Here is a 21,734-nt window from a genome sequence, read left to right as displayed (position 1 = left end):
CCTCAGCCCTTCCAGGCACTGCTCCCCCTGGGACGGTCCTTCCACTTTGGTACACTGCCCTTCGCTGTTCCAGGTAATGCTCTTTCTGGCAAGCTTCACCCCTCTGGGACTCTGCTCCCTCAGCTCTTCCATGCACTGCTCCCCCTGGGATGGTCCTTTCACTCTGGTACACTGCCCTCATCTGTTACAGGTAATGCTCTCATTGGGAAGCTTCACCCCTCTGGGACTCTGCTCCCTCAGCTCTTTCAAGCACTGCTCCCCTTGGGACACCACTTCCCCCTTGGGACTCTGCTCCCTCCACTCTTCCACGGCCTGCTCCATCTGGGACGCTTTATCCCCTGTGGGACTCTGCTCCCTCCACTCTTCCAGACACTGCTCGGCCTGGGACACCACTTTCCCCTTGGGACTCTGCTCCCTCCACTCTTCCACACCCTGCATCATCTGGGACACTCCATTCCCTGTGGGACTCTGCTCCCTCCACTCTTCCAGGCACTGCTCCCCATGGGACACCTCTTCCCCTTTGGAACCCTACCCCCTCTGCTCTTCCAGGCACTGCTCCCTATGGGACTCTCATTCCCCTCTGTGACACTACTGTCTCGACTCTTCCAGGCACTGTTCCCCCTGGGACGGTCCTTCCACTCTGTACACTGCCCTCAGCTGTTCCAGGTAATGCTCTCCTTGGGAAGCTTCACCCCTCTGGGACTCTGCTCCCTCAGCTCTTCCAAGCACTGCTCCCCCGGGGACACCACTTCACCCTTGGGACTCTGCTCCCTCCACTCTTCCACGCCCTGCTCCATCTGGGACACTCCATCCCCTGTGGGACTCTGCTCCCTCCACTCTTCCAGGCACTGCTCCCCCTGGGACACCTCTTCCCCTCTGGAACCCCACTCCTTCTGCTCTTCCAGGCACTGCTCCCTGTGTCACTCTAATTCCCCTCTGTGACACTATCCTCTCTACTCTTCCAGGCACTGTTCCCCCTGGGACGGTCCATCCACTCTGGTACACTGCACTCAGCTGTTCCAGGTAATGCTCCCCTTAGGAAGCTTCATCCCTCTGGGACTCTGCTCCCTCAGCTCTCCCAAGCACTGCTCCCCTTGGGACTCTGCTCCCTCCACTCTTCCATGCCCTGCTCCATCTGGGGCACTCCATCCCCTGTGGAACTCTGCTACCTCCACTCTTCCAGACACTGCTCCCCCTGGGACACCTCTTCCCATCTGGAACCCTACTCCCTCTGGTCTTCCAGCACTGCTACTTGTGGGACTCTCATTCCCCTCTGTGACACTACTCTCTCGACTCTTCCAGGCACTGTTTCCCCTGGGACGGTCCTTCCACTCTGGTACAATGCCCTCAGGTGTTCCAGGTAATGCTCTCCTTGGGAAGCTTACCCCTCTGGGACTCTCCTCCCTCAGCTCTTCCAGGCACTTTTTCCCCTTGGACACCGATTCCCCCGTGGGACTCTGCTCCCTCAGCTCATCCAGGCACTGCTCCCCCTGGGACACCGCTTCCCCCTTGGGACTCTACTCCCTCTGCTCTTCCAGGCACTGCTCCCTATGGGACTCTCATTCCCCTCTGTGACACAACTGTCTCGACTCTTCCAGGCACTGTTCCCCCTGGGACGGTCCTTCCACTCTGTACACTGCCCTCAGCTGTTCCAGGTAATGCTCTCCTTGGGAAGCTTCACCCCTCTGGGACTCTGCTCCCTCAGCTCTTCCAAGCACTGCTCCCCCGGGGACACCACTTCACCCTTGGGACTCTGCTCCCTCCACTCTTCCACGCCCTGCTCCATCTGGGACACTCCATCCCCTGTGGGACTCTGCTCCCTCCACTCTTCCAGGCACTGCTCCCCCTGGGACACCTCTTCCCCTCTTGAACCCTACTCCTTCTGCTCTTCCAGGCACTGCTCCCTGTGTCACTCTAATTCCCCTCTGTGACACTATCCTCTCTACTCTTCCAGGCACTGTTCCCCCTGGGACGGTCCATCCACTCTGGTACACTGCACTCAGCTGTTCCAGGTAATGCTCCCCTTAGGAAGCTTCATCCCTCTGGGACTCTGCTCCCTCAGCTCTCCCAAGCACTGCTCCCCTTGGGACTCTGCTCCCTCCACTCTTCCACACCCTGCTCCATCTGGGGCACTCCATCCCCTGTGGAACTCTGCTACCTCCACTCTTCCAGACACTGCTCCCCCTGGGACACCTCTTCCCCTCTGGAACCCTACTCCCTCTGCTCTTCCAGCACTGCTCCTTGTGGGACTCTCATTCCCCTCTGTGACACTACTCTCTCGACTCTTCCAGGCACTGTTCCCCCTGGGACGGTCCTTCCACTCTGGTACAATGCCCTCAGGTGTTCCAGGTAATGCTCTCCTATGGAAGCTTACCCCTCTGGGACTCTCCTCCCTCAGCTCTTCCAGGCACTTTTTCCCCTTGGACACCGATTCCCCCGTGGGACTCTGCTCCCTCAGCTCATCCAGGCACTGCTCCCCCTGGGACACCGCTTCCCCCTTGGGACTCTGCTCCCTCCACTCTTCCAGGCCCTGCTTCATCTGGGACACTCCATCCCCTGTGGGACTATGCTCCATCCACTCTTTCAGGCACTGCTTCCCCTCGGGAACCCTACTCCCTCTGCTCTTCCAGGCACTGCTCCTTGTGGGACTCTCATTCCCCTCTGTGACACTCTTCCAGGCACTGTTCCCCCTGGGACACCGCTTCCCCCATGGGACTCTGCTCCCTCAGCTCTTCCAGGCACTGCTCCCCCTGGGACGGTCCTTTCACTCTGGTACACTGCCCTCAGCTGTTCCAGGTAATGCTCTCCCTGGGAAGCTTCACCCCTCTGGGACACTGCTCTCAACTGGGACCTCCTCTCACCCCTTGCATCCTCCCTCTCTGGCTTCAGAGACCCTGGTAACAGTCTACCCCCTACAACTTAGGGTCCCAATTCCAGGGAGAAACTTTTCCTGCATTAGTCATTTACTCGGGTGTACACAGTGCTGTGCAGTGACACTAGCTTAGAGTCACAGGTCCGCCCTGTCATAGCAAAAGGTCATACAGGCCTCTGTAATGTAATGTATACTGTAGGTAACAAATATATAGGGGACCATATTTTTTATGTAAACTTCTGGGGCACTGCATTTGGGATGACCATCGTGTCCCTCTCCCTATGTCACTGTCACCCTGTATGCTGGTGTGTATCTCCCTCTCCCTATGACCCTGACAGATTTTCTCCATCCCACAGGTCAGGTACAGAGCCGCAAATGCATTGAGGATGTGATTCATTTTGCAGCAGAAGAGAATCTGTTTCTTATGGCCGATGAGGTAAAAAAAACCAAATATTATATACAGTATTATACCTCACCCCCCAGGTAGTAGCGGGAGATGTACAGTGTTATACCTCACCCCCCAGGTAGCAGCAGGAAATGTACAGTATTATACCTCACCCCCCAGGAAGCAGGGGGTGATGTACAGTATTATACCTCACCCCCCAGGTGGCAGCGGGAGATGTACAGTATTATACCTCACCCTCCCTGGTAGCAGCGGGAGATGTAAAGTATTATACCTCACCCTCCAGGTAGCGGCGGGAGATGTACAGTATTATACCTCACCCTCCAGATAGTAGCGGGAGATGTACAGTATTATACCTCACCCTCCAGGTAGCAGCCGGAGATGTACAGTATTATACCTCACCCCCCAGGTAGTAGCGGGAGATGTACAGTATTATACCTCACCTCCCAGGAAGCAGGGGGAGATGTACAGTATTATACCTCACCCCCCAAGTAGCAGTGGGAGATGTACAGTATTATACCTCACCCCCCAAGTAGCAGTGGGAGATGTACAGTATTATACCTCACCCTCCTTGTAGTAGCGGGAGATGTACAGTATTATACCTCACCCCCCAGGTAGTAGCGGGAGATGTACAGTATTATACCTCACCTCCAGGTAGCAGCGGGAGATGTACAGTATTATACCTCACCCCCCAGGTAGCAGCGGGAGATGTACAGTATTATACCTCACCCCCCCAGGTAGCGGCGGGAGATGTACAGTATTATACCTCACCCCTCAGGTAGCAGTGGGAGATGTACAGCATTATACCTCACCCCCCAGGTAGTAGCAGGAGATGTACAGTATTATACCTCACCCCCCAGGTAGTAGCGGGAGATGTACAGTATTATACCTCACCCCCCAGGTAGTACCGGGAGATGTACAGTATTATACCTCACCCCCCAGGAAGCAGGGGGTGATGTACAGTATTATACCTCACCCCCAGGTAGTGGCGGGAGATGTATAGTATTATACCTCACCCCCCAGGTAGCAGCAGGAGATGTACAGTATTATACCTCACCCCCAGGTAGCGGGAGATGTACACTATTATACCTCACCCCCCCAGGTAGCGGGATATGTACAGTATTATACCTCACCCCCAGGTAGTGGCAGGAGATGTATAGTATTATACCTCATCCCCCAGGTAGCAGCGGGAGATGTACAGTATTATACCTCACCCCCCAGGTAGTAGCGGGAGATGTACAGTATTATACCTCACCTCCCAGGAAGCAGGGGGAGATGTACAGTATTATACCTCACCCCCCAAGTAGCAGTGGGAGATGTACATGATTATACCTCGCCCCCTAGGTAGTAGCAGGAAATGTACAGTATTATACCTCACCCCCCAGGTGGCAGCGGGAGATGTACATTATTATACCTCACCCTCCCTGGTAGCAGCTGGAGATATTCAGTACTATACCTCACCCTCCAGGTGGCAGCTAGAGATGTACAGTATTATACCCCACCCCCCAGGTAGCAGCAGGAGATGTACAGTATTATATATCACCCCCCAGGTGGCAGCGGGAGATGTACAGTATTATACTCCACCCCCCAGGTGGCAGCGGGAGATGTACAGTATTATACCTCACCCTCCCTGGTAGCAACGGGAGATGTAAAGTATTATACCTCACCCTCCAGGTAGCGGCGGGAGATGTACAGTATTATACCCCACCCCCGGGTGGCGGCGGGAGATGTACAGTATTATACCCCACCCCCAGGTAGCAGCAGGAGATGTACAGTATTATATATCACCCCCCAAGTGGCAGCGGGAGATGTACAGTATTATACCTCACCCTCCAGGTAGCGGCGGGAGATGTACAGTATTATACCTCACCCTCCAGATAGTAGCGGGAGATGTACAGTATTATACCTCACCCACCAGGTGGTAGCGGCAGGAGATGTACAGTATTATACCTCACCCCCCAGGTAGCAGCGGGAGATGTACAGTATTATACCTCACCCTACAGGCAGCAGCGGGAGATGTACAGTATTATACCTCACCCCCCAGGTAGTAGCGGGAGATGTACAGTATTATACCTCACCCCCCAGGTGGTAGCGGCAGAAGATGTACAGTATTATACCTCACCCCCCAGGTGGTAGCGGGAGATGTACAGTATTATACCTCACCCCCCAGGTAGCGGCGGGAGATGTACAGTATTATACCTCACCCCCCAGGTAGCTGCAGGAGATGTACAGTATTATACCTCACCCCCCAGGTAGTAGCGGGAGATGTACAGTATTATACCTCACCCCCCAGGTAGCAGCGGGAGATGTACAGTATTATACCTCACCCCCCAGGAAGCAGCAGGAGATGTACAGTCTTATACCTCACCCCCCAGGTAGCAGCGGGAGATGTACAGTTTTATACCTCACCCCCCAGGTAGTAGCGGGAGATGTACAGTATTATACCTCACCCCCCAGGTAGTAGCGGGAGATGTACAGTTTTATACCTCACGCCCCAGGTAGTAGCGGGAGATGTACAGTATTATACCTCACCCTCCAGGTGGCAGCTAGAGATGTACAGTATTATACCTCACCCCCCAGGTAGTAGCGGGAGATGTACAGTATTATACCTCACCCCCCAGGTGGTAGCGGCAGAAGATGTACAGTATTATACCTCACCCCCCAGGTAGCTGCAGGAGATGTACAGTATTATTCCTCACCCCCCAGGTAGCGGCGGGAGATGTACAGTATTATACCTCACCCCCCAGGTAGCGGCGGGAGATGTACAGTATTATACCTCACCCCCCAGGTGGTAGCGGGAGATGTACAGTATTATACCTCACCCCCCAGGTAGCGGCGGGAGATGTACAATATTATACCTCACCCCCCAGGTAGCTGCAGGAGATGTACAGTATTATACCTCACCCCCAGGTAGCAGCGGGAGATGTACAGTATTATACCTCACCCCCCAGGAAGCAGCGGGAGATGTACAGTCTTATACCTCACCCCCCAGGTAGCAGCGGGAGATGTACAGTTTTATACCTCACGCCCCAGGTAGTAGCGGGAGATGTACAGTATTATACCTCACCCCCCAGGTAGTAGCGGGAGATGTACAGTTTTATACCTCACGCCCCAGGTAGTAGCTGGAAATGTACAGTTATATATATTACCCCCCAGGTAGCATCGGGAGATTTACAGTATTATACCTCACCCTCCAGGTAGTAGCAGAAGATGTACAGTATTATACCTAACCCCCCAGGTAGCAGCGGGAGATGTACAGTATTATACCTCACCCCCCCCCCCCCGGTAGCAGCAGGAGAGATGTACAGTATTATACCTCACCCCCCCCCCCCCAGGTAGCAGCAGGAGATGTACAGTATTATACCTCACCCTCCAGGTAGTAGCGGGAGATGTACAGTATTATACCCCACCCCCAGGTAGAAGCAGGAGATGTACAGTATTATACCTCACCCCCCAGGTAGTAGCGGGAGATGTACAGTATTATACCTCACCCCCCCAGGTAGCAGCGGGAGATGTACAGTATTATACCTCACCCTCCAGGTAGTAGCGGGAGATGTACAGTATTATACCCCACCCCCAGGTAGAAGCAGGAGATGTACAGTATTATACCTCACCCCCAGGTAGCAGCGGGAGATGTACAGTATTATACCCCACCCCCAGGTAGAAGCAGTAGATGTACAGTATTATACCTCACCCTCCAGGTAGTAGTGTAATATGTAAAGTATTATACCTCACCCCCCCCCCCCCCCCCCGAGGTAGCAGCGGGAGATGTACAGTATTATACCTCACCCTCCAGGTAGTAGCAGGAGATGTACAGTATTATACCTCACCCCCCAGGTAGTAGCAGGAGATGTACAGTATTATACCTTACCTCCCAGGTAGCAGCGGGAGATTTACAGTATTATACCTCACCCTCCTGGTAGCAGCGGGAGATGTACAGTATTATACCTCACCCCAAAGGTAGCAGCGGGAGATGTACAGTATTATACCTCACCCCCCCCCCCCCCCCCCAGGTAGTAGCGGGAGATGTACAGTATTATACCTCACCCCCAGGTAGCATCGGGAGATGTACAGTATTATACCTCACCCTACAGGTAGTAGCGGGAGATTACAATATTATACCTTACCCCCCTGGTAGCAGCGGGAGATGTACAGTATTATACCCCACCCCCCAGGTAGTAGCGGGAGATGTACAGTATTATACCTCACCCCCCCAGGTAGCAGCGGGAGATGTACAGTATTATACCTAACCCCCAGGTAGTAGCGGGAGATGTACAGTACTATACCTCACCCTCCAGGTAGTAGCAGGAGATGTACAGTATTATACCTCACCCCCCAGGTAGCAGCAGGAGATGTACAGTATTATACCTCACCCTCCCTGGTAGCAGCGGGAGATGTAAAGTATTATACCTCACCCACCAGGTAGCGGGAGATGTACAGTATTATACCTCACCCCCCGGGTAGTAGCGGGAGATGTACAGTATTATACCTCACCCCCTGGGTAGTAGCGGGAGATGTACAGTATTATACCTCACCCTCCAGGTAGTAGCGGGAGATGTACAGTATTATACCTCACCCCCCCAGGTAGCAGCGGGAGATGTACAGTATTATACCTAACCCCCAGGTAGTAGCGGGAGATGTACAGTACTATACCTCACCCTCCAGGTAGTAGCAGGAGATGTACAGTATTATACCTCACCCCCCAGGTAGCAGCAGGAGATGTACAGTATTATACCTCACCCTCCCTGGTAGCAGCGGGAGATGTACAGTATTATACCTCACCCCCCGGGTAGTAGCGGGAGATGTACAGTATTATACCTCACCCCCCCCCAGGAAGCAGCGGGAGATGTAAAGTATTACACCTCACCCACCAGGTAGCGGGAGATGTACAGTATTATACCTCACCCCCCAGGTAGCAGCGGCAGATGTATAGTATTACACCTCACCCCCCCCAGGAAGCAAGGGGAGATGTATAGTATTATACCTCACCCCCCAGGAAGCAGGGGGAGATGTATAGTATTATACCTAACCCCCCCCAGGAAGCAGGGGGAGATGTATAGTATTATACCTCACCCCCCCAGGAAGCAGGGGGAGATGTACAGTATTATACCTCACCCCCCCAGGTAGTAGTGGGAGATGTACAGTATTATACCTCACCCCCCAGGTAGTAGTGGGAGATGTACAGTATTATACCTCACCCCCCCAGGAAGCAGGGGGATATGTATAGTATTATACCTCCCCCCCCCCCCCAGGAAGCAGGGGGAGATTGCAGTATTATACCTCACCCCCCCCAGGAAGCAGGGGGAGATGTACAGTATTATACCTCACCCCCCCCAGGAAGCAGGGGGAGATGTACAGTATTATACCTCACCCCCCCCCCCCCCCCCAGGAAGCAGGGGGAGATGTACAGTATTATACCTCACCCCCCCCCAGGAAGCAGGGGGAGATGTACAGTATTATACCTCACCCCCCCCCCCCCCCCAGGAAGCAGGGGGAGATGTACAGTATTATACCTCACCCCCCCCCCCCCAGGAAGCAGGGGGAGATGTACAGTATTATACCTCACCCCCCAGGTAGCAGCGGAAGATGTACAGTATTATACCTCACCCCCCTGGTAGCAGCGGGAAATTACAGTATTATACCTCACCCCCCCAGGTAGCAGCGGCAGATGTATAGTATTACACCTCACCCCCCCCCCCCAGGAAGCAGGGGGAGATGTACAGTATTATACCCCCCCCCCCCCCCCCTAGAACATTTACACTTGTATACCTAATTTTTCAGCAAAGATTGCAGAAATCATACATAGATTCTTTCCTGGGATACCGGGAGACTACCAAATGTCGCTCTCAGATTATTAGAAGAGTGAGCGTCTCAGATCTGGCTGCTCTCTGCCACCCACTTACAGAATGAAACTGGTGGTGTGGGCATCTGATGATGCAATAAGTACTGAATCTCGTCATTGTAACCACGTGCCTGCCCTACTGATAGCCTCAGCATTATATCTCAAGGGGTATGGAAACCTTGATGAAATTGCAGCCTCTATGCCACCAAATCACCACCTCTGCAGCACCATGGTCCCACCTTGCCTTCTGTGATGCACCACGTCACACCCCTCTTACGGGAGGGATTTGTTGAGAGGAATAGATGAGCCACTGGGAGAGTTTTGTACTTTAGGTAAAAGGATTTTCAGCAGAGATCTCCTATAGCCTCGATGGTCAGCAACAGTTCTCGGGACACCCCCAATGGCTAAGGCCATAGCGATTAATATTCTACAGTAGTCTAAAGATAATACAGTAATTACAATTTGATTCTTGGTAGAAGATTAGCAATAGAGTGTAAGCATTGTGGAGAGTGGGACTCGCCCCATTATCTCCAGTGATCCCTACCATACCACCGTAAACAGAGACCACTGTTCCCTGTCCCTTCTTTTGCTCTGATTGTAGGTCTATCAGGATAATGTCTATTCCAAGGGCTGCGCCTTTCACTCCTTCAAGAAGGTTCTGTTCGAGATGGGGCCCAGGTACTCGGATGTAGTTGAGATGGCGTCCTTTCACTCCACGTCTAAAGGTTGCATGGGCGAGTGAGTATCCTGACAGCTTGGCATCTCCAGTGAGGTTTGTGTCGGGGGTCCACCACACTAACGCCTGTAATGGTTGCCCCTAGATGTGGGTTCCGAGGGGGATACATGGAGGTCATCAATATGGACCCAGAAGTAAAACAGCAGTTGACCAAACTGGTGTCTGTACGTGTCTGCCCCCCTGTACCAGGACAAGCCATGATGGATGTCATCATAAACCCACCTCAGCCTGGAGATCCTTCCTACAAGCAGTTTATTACGGTAACACCATACCCCTGACCACATGGGACTCCTCCCTATTAGCATTATACAGGTCTTAGCATTAACTTGTCACCAAATGTACTGGCATTCGTAGTACTACAGCAGCTGAGAAGACATCGCCTCCAATGAGGATAGACTATTAGATCTCTAATGCTGTCCTTGTCGTATCTCATGGGCCAGCTACTCCTAGTATACAGCCCCATGGGCCAGCTACTCCTAGTATACTGCCCCATGGGCCAGCTACTCCTAGTATACTGCCCCATAGCTGTTCTCTATGGACAAAGAGGGGGCATTACCTGCATTACAGGGGAGTGAGAAGTGCCTGGGGGGCAGTAGCCATGCCAACCCAAATCTACCTGCCTCTACTCAAGTCTTTCATGTCCATGAAGGGATGGGTCATACTTTATGCTGAATGGGTTGGGTCTCATCCTTCCTAGTATATTATTTATCTCCATGATATAAGGCAACTGATTTGTGATCAGATGCTATAGGTCCTATATCACAGCGCCTTATACCTGTGATATATATCGCTGTGTTATATCTGTCTATGTATATAAGTACTGGTGTGTATACATCTAACACTTGTGTCTGGTGATCACCAGGAGAAACAAGCCGTGCTGGGGAACCTGGCGGAGAAGGCACGTCTCACAGAGGAAATCCTAAACCAGGCCCCTGGGATCCACTGTAATCCAATACAGGGGGCCATGTACTCCTTCCCTAAGATTGAGATCCCCAAGAAGGCCATCAAGCTGGCGCAGGTAAGTGGCATGGATGCATTCTGCATTGTTCTGGAATTGGCCCCATCATGGGGTCAGATTATCGTAGGAAGTCAGACAATGAACCTTATACTCCTCTTCTCCTGCCCAGGCTGATGGTCAGGCCCCGGACATGTTCTTCTGTATGAAACTGCTGGAAGAGACTGGAATCTGTGTGGTCCCAGGAAGTGGCTTTGGCCAACGTGAGGGGACCCACCACTTCAGGTAGTTAATTGTTATTCAAACATTGTGAGCTGCTGCACAGACTCCCAAGAACATGTGGTCCTCAATGGTCTGAGAATATTCAATGCACCCTAGATTGTGTCGGGCTGCAATGTCTTCAGGATGGCAGTATCTTAATGAATAATTGCCTTCTTCTCCTCCAGGATGACCATCCTCCCCCCTACTGAGAAGCTGAAGAGCCTCTTGGAGCGGCTGAAGGATTTCCATCAAAAATTTACTCACGAATACTCCTAGGAGATGAGATTGCAGTGATGACCTTGGATGATGACTTGGAGGCGATGGGGCTTCATGTAAATGACAATCCAGGACCCCCTGCACCTTTCATAGTGGAACTTGCCAATATTATTCTGTTAGGTTACCTTTCCTTATAACAATCTAGAATGTTGACTATGTATTATATCACTTGATGTTAATACTTGTATCATTATAGGGAGATACAGACATCTCCCATTCTACCTCTCTACCACTTGGTCACATCCTTCTGTGCTGATGGATACTTACCCGGGCCATCTTTACAGCATGTAGCCACAAAGCAAGGCACTGGGCACCTAGCCACCTATTCAAAGGGATAAAAGTTTAAAAAAATCATAACCTACCCATCCTACCCCATGCACTGTCTCTCCATGTACGTTCCTACAGTGAATGGCTGTCTGCAGTCTTACTGGTGGAAAGCTACAACCACCCACCAATCAGCAAGCTGACAGTAATTCACAGTGTGGGAGGCAGATGAAGATTGGCTGCCTGGCCGCTCTGATTGGGTGTAATTCACATTCAGGGTGGCTGGTTATCATTCTCTACCTACAAGAAGCTCCGGAGGCACCAGCCTGTACCTGCTTGAAGGCCCCTTGAATTATGAGGCCTGGGGCAGCTGTTTAGTCAGCCAATATGTAAAGGTGACAATGACTAATGTTACTGCTACTTGATAACATCAACTACATATATAGATAAGACTCTACATCTTCCTCTTCCATACAGTGTATATATATAAATATTTTTTAAAGAAATAAAATGTAATTTATATTGAAACGTGTGCATTGTAAAATCCCTCCTAGGACAATCTGTAACCGGTGTCTGATTGTGTCCAACGTCACAGAAACAAGAACCAGTAAACCTTCTAGAATAACAAATTATGAGCCATAAATTAGGAATTATTACTCAATCCTAGTGTTCCCGCCTGGCTTATTTCACAGGGCGCTGCACCCTGCCTCTTTAAAAGATGCCGAATTCCACCCTGCCCGTTTTTTGCCCCCCTGTGCCCTGCACAGTAAATAGCAGCCACTAAAAAATTAAGGTCTGTGGATGTCCGGGGAGGGAGGTGGTACCTGGGCACCAGGGTCTGGGCAGCATGGGCAGGCAGGAGGTCCCTGCGGTGTATGGGCAGTCAGCGGCGGGGTCCCTGCGGTGGATGGGAAATAATTCCCATCCGCCTCAGGGACCCCACCGTTGATTGTCCATATGTCGCAGGGACCCCCTGCCTGCCAGCGCTGCCTGGACTCGCTGCCTGCCACCCACCCTCCACCTCAGTGTACGCTGCTGAGCATGGCAGTGTGTGTAAACTACCCCCTCAACCCTGCAGTCTCTCTAGCTGCTCTGACCCGCTGTCCCGCTCGCCTCAGCCATGGCGTTGACTGACAGGTAGTCCCGCCCTGGTGTACGCTGCTGAACGCGGCAGCGGGTTTACACTACCCCCTCAGCCCTGCTCAAGGATGAATACAGAGGGGGGTAAAGGGGGCGATTCCCCCCTAGGCAGCACCGCTAGCCAGCCACCCCTCTGCGCGCAGGCCAATGGATGCACAGCCGGGATCATGTTGACAGCTGGGCTCTGAGCTCCCTCCCCCTACTGTCCTGCACTGAGATTTGGACGCGGCTGTGGAGGGTGAATGTGCTAATTGCAGGTGGTTGAGCTGCAACTCTACCACCATAATGGGGTGTGTGTGATGGTGCTGGGCCCTGTCACCACCTGTCACCATGGACTAAGCAGCAGCTGCAGTGAAGGCGAGAACCTGCCGTGGCTATACACCCAGATCGCCTGTATAACTGCTCCATGTGTGCGCCTGGGGGTTGTGCTGCTGCTCGGTCCAGTGTGGGGTACTTTACTTTACGAGCTGCACAGCACCTAGGCAGCCATCAGCGACACCACTGGTCATTGCAGCAGCCAGGTAGGTAACAATATAACTCAAAAACAGGGACGGGGGGATGGGAGGAGGTCATTCACACTGGATCTGTACAGAAGGTCAAGTATACAGTATAAAAGGACCCTCAATATAGTTATAGTGGGTGTTTCCACTTTATCAATTTCAGGAGGGTGTGCTACCACTGGACATGGAGGAAAGCATAAGTCGAAAAGAGAAAAGAATGTCTCTGTGTGGTGCACCTCAGAGTAAAGAGTTTATTAAAATATAACCTTTATTTAACTTTTATTAAAAGACAAAGAGGTGAAATATTGACAAACAGGTGAAAACATATAACACAGACAGTGTTATAAAAAGGATAAAGAATTTATCCTCACTCAGTGTGGCCCAATTCCCCTGGCGTCCCCTATAGGTGTAAATAATTTATGCTGCTATGGCACTACTGACAGGCAAATGAAACACATACCTGCCGAGCTGCACAGCGCCTAAGAAGCCATCAGCGGCACCACTGGTCATTGCAGCAGCCAGGTAGGTAACAATATAAGCAGGGACAGTACAGTTATCACACAGGGAACACATACCCCCGAGCTGCACAGCGCCTAGGCAGCCATCAGCGGCACCACTGGTCATTGCAGCAGCCAGGTAGGTAACAATATAAGCAGGGACAGTACAGTTATCACACAGGGAACACATACCCGCCGAGCTACACAGCACCTAGGCAGCCATCAGCGGCACCACTGGTCATTGCAGCAGCCAGGTAGGTAACAATATAAGCAGAGACAGTACAGTATCACACAGGGAACACATACCTGCCGAGCTGCACAGCGCCTAGGCAGCCATCAGCAGCACCACTGGTCATTGCAGCAGCCAGGTAGGTAACAATATAAGCAGGGACAGTACAGTTATCACACAGATAACACATACCCACTGAGCTGCACAGCGCCTAGGCAGCCATCATCGGCACCACTGGTCATTGCAGCAGCCAGGTAGGTAACAATATAAGCAGGGACAGTACAGTTAAATATTTTTATGCAGTGTGTGAGACAGGGGAGACATGTGAGGTACATATAGCGGAGTGACACAGTTCCTAGGCAACCATTTGTGCCGCTATCTTGATCATGCTGCTCACAGGCAGCAGCAGAAGGGTTCAACAGACAATCTCCCTACAGCACACCACAGGATGGGACCTAAGGCTGTAGGGGGGGGGGGGGGGGGGCAGTGAGTCAGGGCCCTTTCTGGAGCTGCGGCTGGGGGTAGATAGTGAGGGAGAGTCAGAATGGTGAAGGTGTAAGGAGAGATTCCTCTTGGGTCTATGACGGCTTCCTCTATGCCATCTACGGGCTATGATGGTTTCCTCTTGGGGCTATGATGGCTTCCTCTTGGGGCTTTGATGGCTTCCTCTACACTGTCTATGGGCTATGATGGCTTCCTCTATGGGCTATGATGGCTTCCCCTATGCCATCTAAGGGCTATGATGGCTTCCTCTTGGGGCTATGATGGTTTCCTCTTGGGGCTATGATGGCTTCCTCTATGCTGTCTACGGGCCATGATGGCTTCCTCTTGGGGCTATGATGGCTTCCTCTTGGGGCTATGACGGCTTCATCTATGCCGTCTACGGGCTATGATGGCTTCCTATTGGGGATATGATGGCTTCCTCTTGGGGCTATGACGGCTTCCTCCAGGCTGTCTACCGGCTATGATGGCTTACTCTTGGGGCTATGATGGCTTCCTCTACGGGCTATGATGGCTTCCTCTACAGGCTATGATGGCTTCCTCTACGGGCTATGATGGCTTCCCCTATGCCATCTAAGGGCTATGATGGCTTCCTCCTGGGGCTATGATGGTTTCCTTTTGGGGCTATGATGGCTTCCTCTATGCTGTCTACGGACCACGATGGATTCCTCTTGGGGCTATGACGGCTTCATCTATGCCATCTACGGGCTATGATGGCTTCCTATTGGGGCTATGATGGCTTCCTCTTGGGGCTATGACGGCTTCCTCTACGCTGTCTATGGGCTATGATGGCTTACTCTTGGGGCTATGATGGCTTACTCTAAGCCATCGACGAGCTATGATGGCTTCCTCTTGGGGCTATGATGGATTCCTCTACGGGCTATGATGGCTTCCTCTACGCCGTCTATGGGCTATGATGCCTTCTTGGAATGGAAATATCTTCTTGAAACAAATCAAATTCCATGTCACAGTTGACATGTTCCTTATCACTTTCCTCATTGGACTTGGGTGGAAAGCAGTCATGTCCTTGCGTACTACATTTTGTTTTACTTGAACACAATGTACTTCTTGTAAATCAGAAACAATAGCTCTCCTTATCTGCTCTGCAAAGGCTTGCCTGCCATCTTAGCCTGCATCGTAAGCATGGCAACTGAAGCATGAGTTTGACTGGAGAGAAGTTTTAAAACCATCTCATCTCCTATTTTTCAGGTACATGAATCCCACTTTGAACATCTGATGCTTTTCATTTAAAGAACAGTCTGCATTGTGAATTGTTTTGTTACTTGGAGCCTGAAACTTCCCCCCTCCACTAATTAGCCTGTTGAGCAATTTGTGTAAACACCAGCCCCTCCCCCTGTACCAGCTGACCCAAACTTTCCTTTAAAATTGGAAATATTTGGAAGCCTGCTCAAAGGCTTTGCCTGCCATCTTAGCCTGCATCGTAAGCATGGCAATTGAAGCATTATTATTATTATAATTTTATTTATAAGGCGCCACAAGTGTTTCGCAGCGCCGTACAAAGGAACAATACAGGGAGACAAAACTTGGCATAACATTGAATAAATAACAAAAATACAGTACAAATAAAGAGCACCACAGTTCAATACACATTACAGCTTAAACGTAAGTAGTGAGGACCCAATCAACATACAACTAGAGGCTTGAGGCCAATGATGGAGATGAGTATGAAGATGGTCACTGAGTGTTGGAGTAAAGGAGAGCTGTGAGTGACATGTGAAGAGAAGTGGGCTTTGACAACAGGAGGGAAGAGGGCCCTGCTCGGAGGAGCTTACAATCTAGTAGGAAGGGAAGACAGACAGATTACAAGAGGTGCAAGCGAGGGGGTGGTGGTTAGATAGCAGGATGTAAACAGGCAAGGGGTCGGAGAACCAGCTGGTTTATGCAGTGGAAGGGTACGCTTTGATGAATAGGTGAGTTTTCAGTGCCCGTTTGAAGCTTTGCAAGGTCGGGGAGAGTCTAATGGAGCGAGGGAGTGCGTTCCACTGAAGGGGTGCAGCACGGGCAAAGTCCTGTACTCTAGCATGGGAAGCAGTGATCAGGGTGGAGGAGAGACGACAGTCGTCAGCTGACCGTAGAGGGCGGGAGGGTGTATGAATGGAGATGAGGTTAGAGATATATGGAGCAATGGAATTAGAGATGGCCCTGTATGTGAGTGTGAGGTGTTTGAAGAGGATTCTGTAGGGGAATGGAAGCCAGTGCAGATTTTGTTGAAGGGGAGTGGCAGAGTTAGAGCGGCGGGAGAGGAAGATAAGCCTGGCTGCAGCATTGAGGACAGATTGGAGAGGAGCCAGTTGGGATTGAGCGAGGCCAGTGAGCATGAGTTTGACTGGAGTTTGGATTGGATTTGGACTTACACCCGCACATGGCATCAATTTATTTTTCACCAATTACCATCTCTCTCAGCCTCTAAGCTGATGAAAGCTTTGCATTACTTTCTTTGTTTTCTGTTTCTTTACAATGATTTGTACCATCCGTAACCACTGTTTGCAAAGCTTGTATGCTGTACCATCACTAGTTGCACACCCTGCCAGCAACAAGCTGGCAGGGTGTGCCAGCTTTGGAAGAAAAGTGCTACAACCAGTCGAACTCATGCTTCAGTTGCCATGCTAAATAAAAATAATATTATTATTGCTGCCTTTGAGCAGCATGATCAATATGGCGCCGCTGATGGCTGCCTAGGTGCTGTGCAGCTCAGCCAAATATGTTCCATGTGTGATAACTGTACTGTCTCTGCTTATATTGTCACCTACCTGGCTGCTGCAATGACCAGTGCTGCTGCTGATGGCTGCCTAGGTGCTGTGCTGCTCAGCAGGTATGTGTTCCCTGTGTGATAACTGTACTGTCTCTGCTTATATTGTCACCTACCTGGCTGCTGCAATGACCAGTGGTGCCGCTGATGGCTGCCTAGGTGCTGTGCTGCTCAGCAGGTATGTGTTCCCTGTGTGATAACTGTACTGTCTCTGCTTAATGTTACCTACCTGGCTGTTGCAGCGACCAGTGGCGCCGCTGATGGCTGCCTAGGTGCTGTGCAGCTCAGTGGGCATGTGTTCCCCACATGTAGGGAGGCCAATCCCGGGATCGGGATCGGCGGGATCCCGGGATTTTGGCCTAAAATCGCCGGGATTTGAATCCCGGGATTGAAGATTTCAATCCCGGGATTCCGGGATTAGCAACCCCATTAGTTTTTGCTTAAAGCCGGGCAGCGCTGAGCACCAGAGTATGGCTCAGACGCTGCCCGGCTGACTGTTCATTACCCCCGGTGTCGGGAGTTGTGAGGGACAGTGTGCTGTGCCGACTGCCGATGGCGCCCAGGCTGCGCAGCGTGACCCCTGACATCACGTCACGCTGCGCAGCCCGGCCGCTGCTCTGCCTGTCGTGCTGACCCGGACACTACAGACGCCCGCTGTTATGCCCCCTGCCTTCCGCCCACCCGCCGGAGATAGATGCTGCCTGTGCCTGTCACCGCCACTGCCGCCGTAAGTGACAAGGCAGAGACTATGGGCACGGGGATGATGTGCGGGGTGCAACAATTTATATTGACATCTGGGATTGCCCTTTTTTTTTATTAGGGAGGCCAATCCCGGGATCCCGGGAATCCCGGGATTGAGCATTTTTCAATCCCGAATCCCGGGATTGAAAAAATGCCCCGGGATTGGCATCCCTACCCACATGTAATGTCTTAAAGTAATGTATGTAATGCCTTCACCCCCCCCCCCCCATTCATCCCTGCTTGATGCTGCACTGTAAATCCACAAAAAATTCCTAGTGTGCGCAAGCAAACATGGCCAATAAAGTTGATTCTATTCTATTCTAAAAATCTAGATAATATGATAAAAAGCATAAATAATAATAAAACAAATAAAACCTCAGTAATATACCCATACCTTAAAAAACAATTATCGATGGAGGGAATAAGTGTAGGGTTTACAAAATGGTCAAATGACCTTCCAGGTACAACACCACAAATAATTTTAAAAGCCTTTGTACGCCTAAACAAAATACTAGTCTCTGCCACATATGCAGAGATGCAATACAAATTGCTACACCGGGCATATTACACCCCGAAACGAAGGTGGCAGATGGGCATAGCAACAGACTCAGCCTGCTTCAAATGTAAAATGATAGATGCAGATATAATGCACTGCATGTGGCAATGCCCAGAGGTTAACAGCTTCTGGCAGGAAATCTGCAGATATATATCGATTAAATATGGGATAAATATATCACTGACATCGGAATGGGCCCTATGGGATATACATAACCAAATAAGGGAAATAGGTTTAACATATGGACAAAAAATATTCCTAGCAAAAATATTTGCTGCAACGCGCAAAACAATCCTATCACAATGGGTGGAAAGCAAGACTCTGAATATAAAGTTACTAGAACCCCGAATCGCTCACCTATTTCAGATGGGTTGGCTAGAAATGTCATTAAATAAAGAAAAAAAAGTAGAGAAATTGTTCTCGATTTGGATGCCATATGTTAAATCTCTAAACCCTGAAATTAAAGAATCCCTAAGACAAGCTATAAACGGGACGTCCTGGTATAATATGGAGATAGCAAGAACTAGAACACACCCATTTTAAAAGAATAAGAATAGAAGGAAATATATATAATAGATATTGTACGGTAATGCAGATTTTGGTACTTGTGAGTTATCCGGGCGCCCGATTTCAAAATCGGGTCGGATCGGGACATCGCATCGCATCGCATGCGACCATCGGATGCGATGCGATGCGATGCGATGACCCGATTTTTCCATAGGAATCAATGTTAAAATGGACTGAGTCCATTTTAACATGGAATTCAGTGGGAAAAAGGGGTCCTTTTCATACCCCTACTATCCAAGTGGGCATGGAGTTGGATATAAACCTGTGGCGAGCGCAGCGAGCCACCGAGCCCGAAGCGTGGCGAGCGTAGCGAGCCCCGCGAGGGGACACGGAATACCGTCCCCTCGCGGGGCTCGCTTCGCTCGCCACGCTTCGGGCTCGGTGGCTCGCTACGCTCGCCACAGGTTTATATCCAACTCCATGCCCACTTGGATAGTAGGGGTATGAAAAGGACCCCTTTTTCCATAGGAATCATTTTAACATTGATTCCTATGGAAAAATCGGGTCATCGCATCCGATGGTCGGATGCGATGCGATGCGATATCGCATCACATCGCATCTGATTGTATGCCTTAACTTAAGGCATACAATCAAAAAATCGGGCGCCCGGATAACTCACAAGTACCCAGATTTTATAAGTATTAAATGTTTTATATGTAATGTATGTCTTTGTATGTAACACATGTTTTATATGTAATGTATGTCTTTGTATGTAACACATGTTTTATATGTAATGTATGTCTTTGTATGTAACACATGTTTTATATGTAATGTATGTCTTTGTATGTAACACATGTTTTATATGTAATGTATGTCTTTGTATGTAACACATGTTTTATATGTAATGTATGTCTTTGTATGTAACACATGTTTTATATGTAATGTATGTCTTTGTATGTAACACGTTTTAAATGTAATGTATGTCTTTGTATGTAACGCATGTTTTATATGTAATGTATGTAATGTATGTTCTATATGTAGGCACGTATGATATACAATTATGCCTAATGTATGTCATTGTTCTTCTTGAAAAATAATAAAATATTGGAAAAAAAAAAAAATTATACTGCAGGGCAGACCCTATACCCTATAGAAGCCTATGGGCTTCTTTTCGCCGCCCGCCACCGCCGAAGCAAACTCACCGCCTCGCCGACCCCCCCTCTGGCTTACCTTCCTGAAGGGTCCTCCTGGACCCTGGAAGGTAAACCCTTCCTCCCCTAGTGAAGCTTGCCGGACATCCTTCTGGCTGCAGGGGGGAGGAGGAGGAGGCGCCGGGGACAGCATGCTTAGCTGTCCCCGGCATTAGGGGAGAGCGTGGCAGCAGGGAGATGACGGAGACCCCCCGCACACCACAGTACAGGTATCGTGGGGGGCCTCCGTCACCGCACCTCGATGCCAGACGCATATGTTAGTACATATGCAGCAGCATCGTGGCGGGGGGCGGCGAAGGGCGGCGATATATTTTAATTCATCGCGCCCTAAATAACATCCCGCTCCTAGTTCCAAGCCATCTACTCATCCATGGACTGATCCAGCCATCCAGCAAAAAATACAAGGGAGAGAAAGAGAAAGATAGGAACAGAATATGGAGAAAGAGCGCACAAGTAGAGGGGTCTCAGGAAATATGATGTCCAAATAGGGACAGGGGTCTTATTCTGGAGGAGTTTTAGGGTATACCATGAGGTGGACTGGAAGCACAGTTGAATTGCCGATTTGGACCTAGGTGGTAACATTTGGATATATTTATCCCAACACTGGAATACGGCTGCGGTCATAGATTCCTTATGAAGGGACGTCTCAAGCCAATCCATAGTAAATAGGAAAAGCAAGCTGGATGTTGCCATCTCCAGGGAGGGGGCTAGGGTGGGTATCCACTGCTGCAGAATGGCTTTTTAGCCAACAGCAGATTGGATCCCCAGGAGTTTTTTGGTCATGTTTGGGGACAGAGGACTAGTCCAAAACGTACCCAAACAACGCCCATGCCTTATTGCACCTAAAAATCTATTTCAATGAAGAGGTGGCAAAATTGTGTACGGTGATCCAAAAAAGTTTGGATATGTGGGCAGGACCACAGGCAGTGATACAGGTCAGAGTCATTGGAGTGACATTTGGGGCAGTCAGAAGAGTCAGCGTTGCCCATCAGGTGACAGCGCCTAGGGGAGAAGTAGGCCCTGGTTAGGATCTCCTGATAGGGACTAGCCGGGATAAGCTTGAGGCTGGAGTGGAATGTGTCTAAAATGTTTTCAGGCTCGAGTGTCGTGGTCTGCAATGACCATTTGTGCAGACCCTGGATGTCCAAATCAGGGTCCAGTTCGGGGCGTATGTGTGCGTACAATGTGGATATGGAGTGTGTGCAGGTGCAGGTGACGGAATCAAGGGGATTTGTGATATCTTGAGGCCGCAATTTGGGGAGTATGGATTGCAAGTAGTGCATTGCTTGGAAATATGCAAATTTATGGTGTGGCAACAGGTGATAACGTGATACAGCTTCGTCAAAGGTTAACGGGGTATGTAGGGTGTTTAGTAAATGCCGTAATGATAGAAAGCCAGACGAGCGCAAAATGTTAAAGGAGAGGTGGTTTTGCCATTCTGGAACTCTAAATTGCTGACAAGTGGTAGAGATA

General features: G+C 50.4%; 1 protein-coding gene across 4 annotated transcripts in view; it reads left to right on the top strand.

Annotated features, from left to right (window-relative positions):
• LOC146005654 (alanine aminotransferase 2-like) overlaps positions 1-12,137 on the top strand; it is a 70,331-nt gene extending 58,194 nt beyond the window's left edge. For all 4 annotated transcript variants that reach the window (XM_083145054.1, XM_083145053.1, XM_083145055.1 and 1 more), the window contains 6 exons: positions 3,229-3,308; positions 9,719-9,855; positions 9,939-10,113; positions 10,716-10,871; positions 10,981-11,093; positions 11,255-12,137. In XM_083145054.1, the coding sequence (XP_083001180.1) occupies positions 3,229-3,308; positions 9,719-9,855; positions 9,939-10,113; positions 10,716-10,871; positions 10,981-11,093; positions 11,255-11,345 (752 nt within the window). In that variant the 3' untranslated portion in view covers positions 11,346-12,137. The remainder of the gene's footprint in view (positions 1-3,228; positions 3,309-9,718; positions 9,856-9,938; positions 10,114-10,715; positions 10,872-10,980; positions 11,094-11,254) is intronic.
• The last annotated feature ends 9,597 nt before the right edge of the window (positions 12,138-21,734 follow it).

Source organism: Crinia signifera, chromosome 5 (genome assembly GCF_055691185.1).
Source record: "Crinia signifera chromosome 5, ASM5569118v1, whole genome shotgun sequence".
NCBI classification, from domain to species: Eukaryota; Metazoa; Chordata; class Amphibia; order Anura; family Myobatrachidae; genus Crinia; species Crinia signifera.
This window is presented reverse-complemented; position numbering and strand designations above follow the sequence as displayed.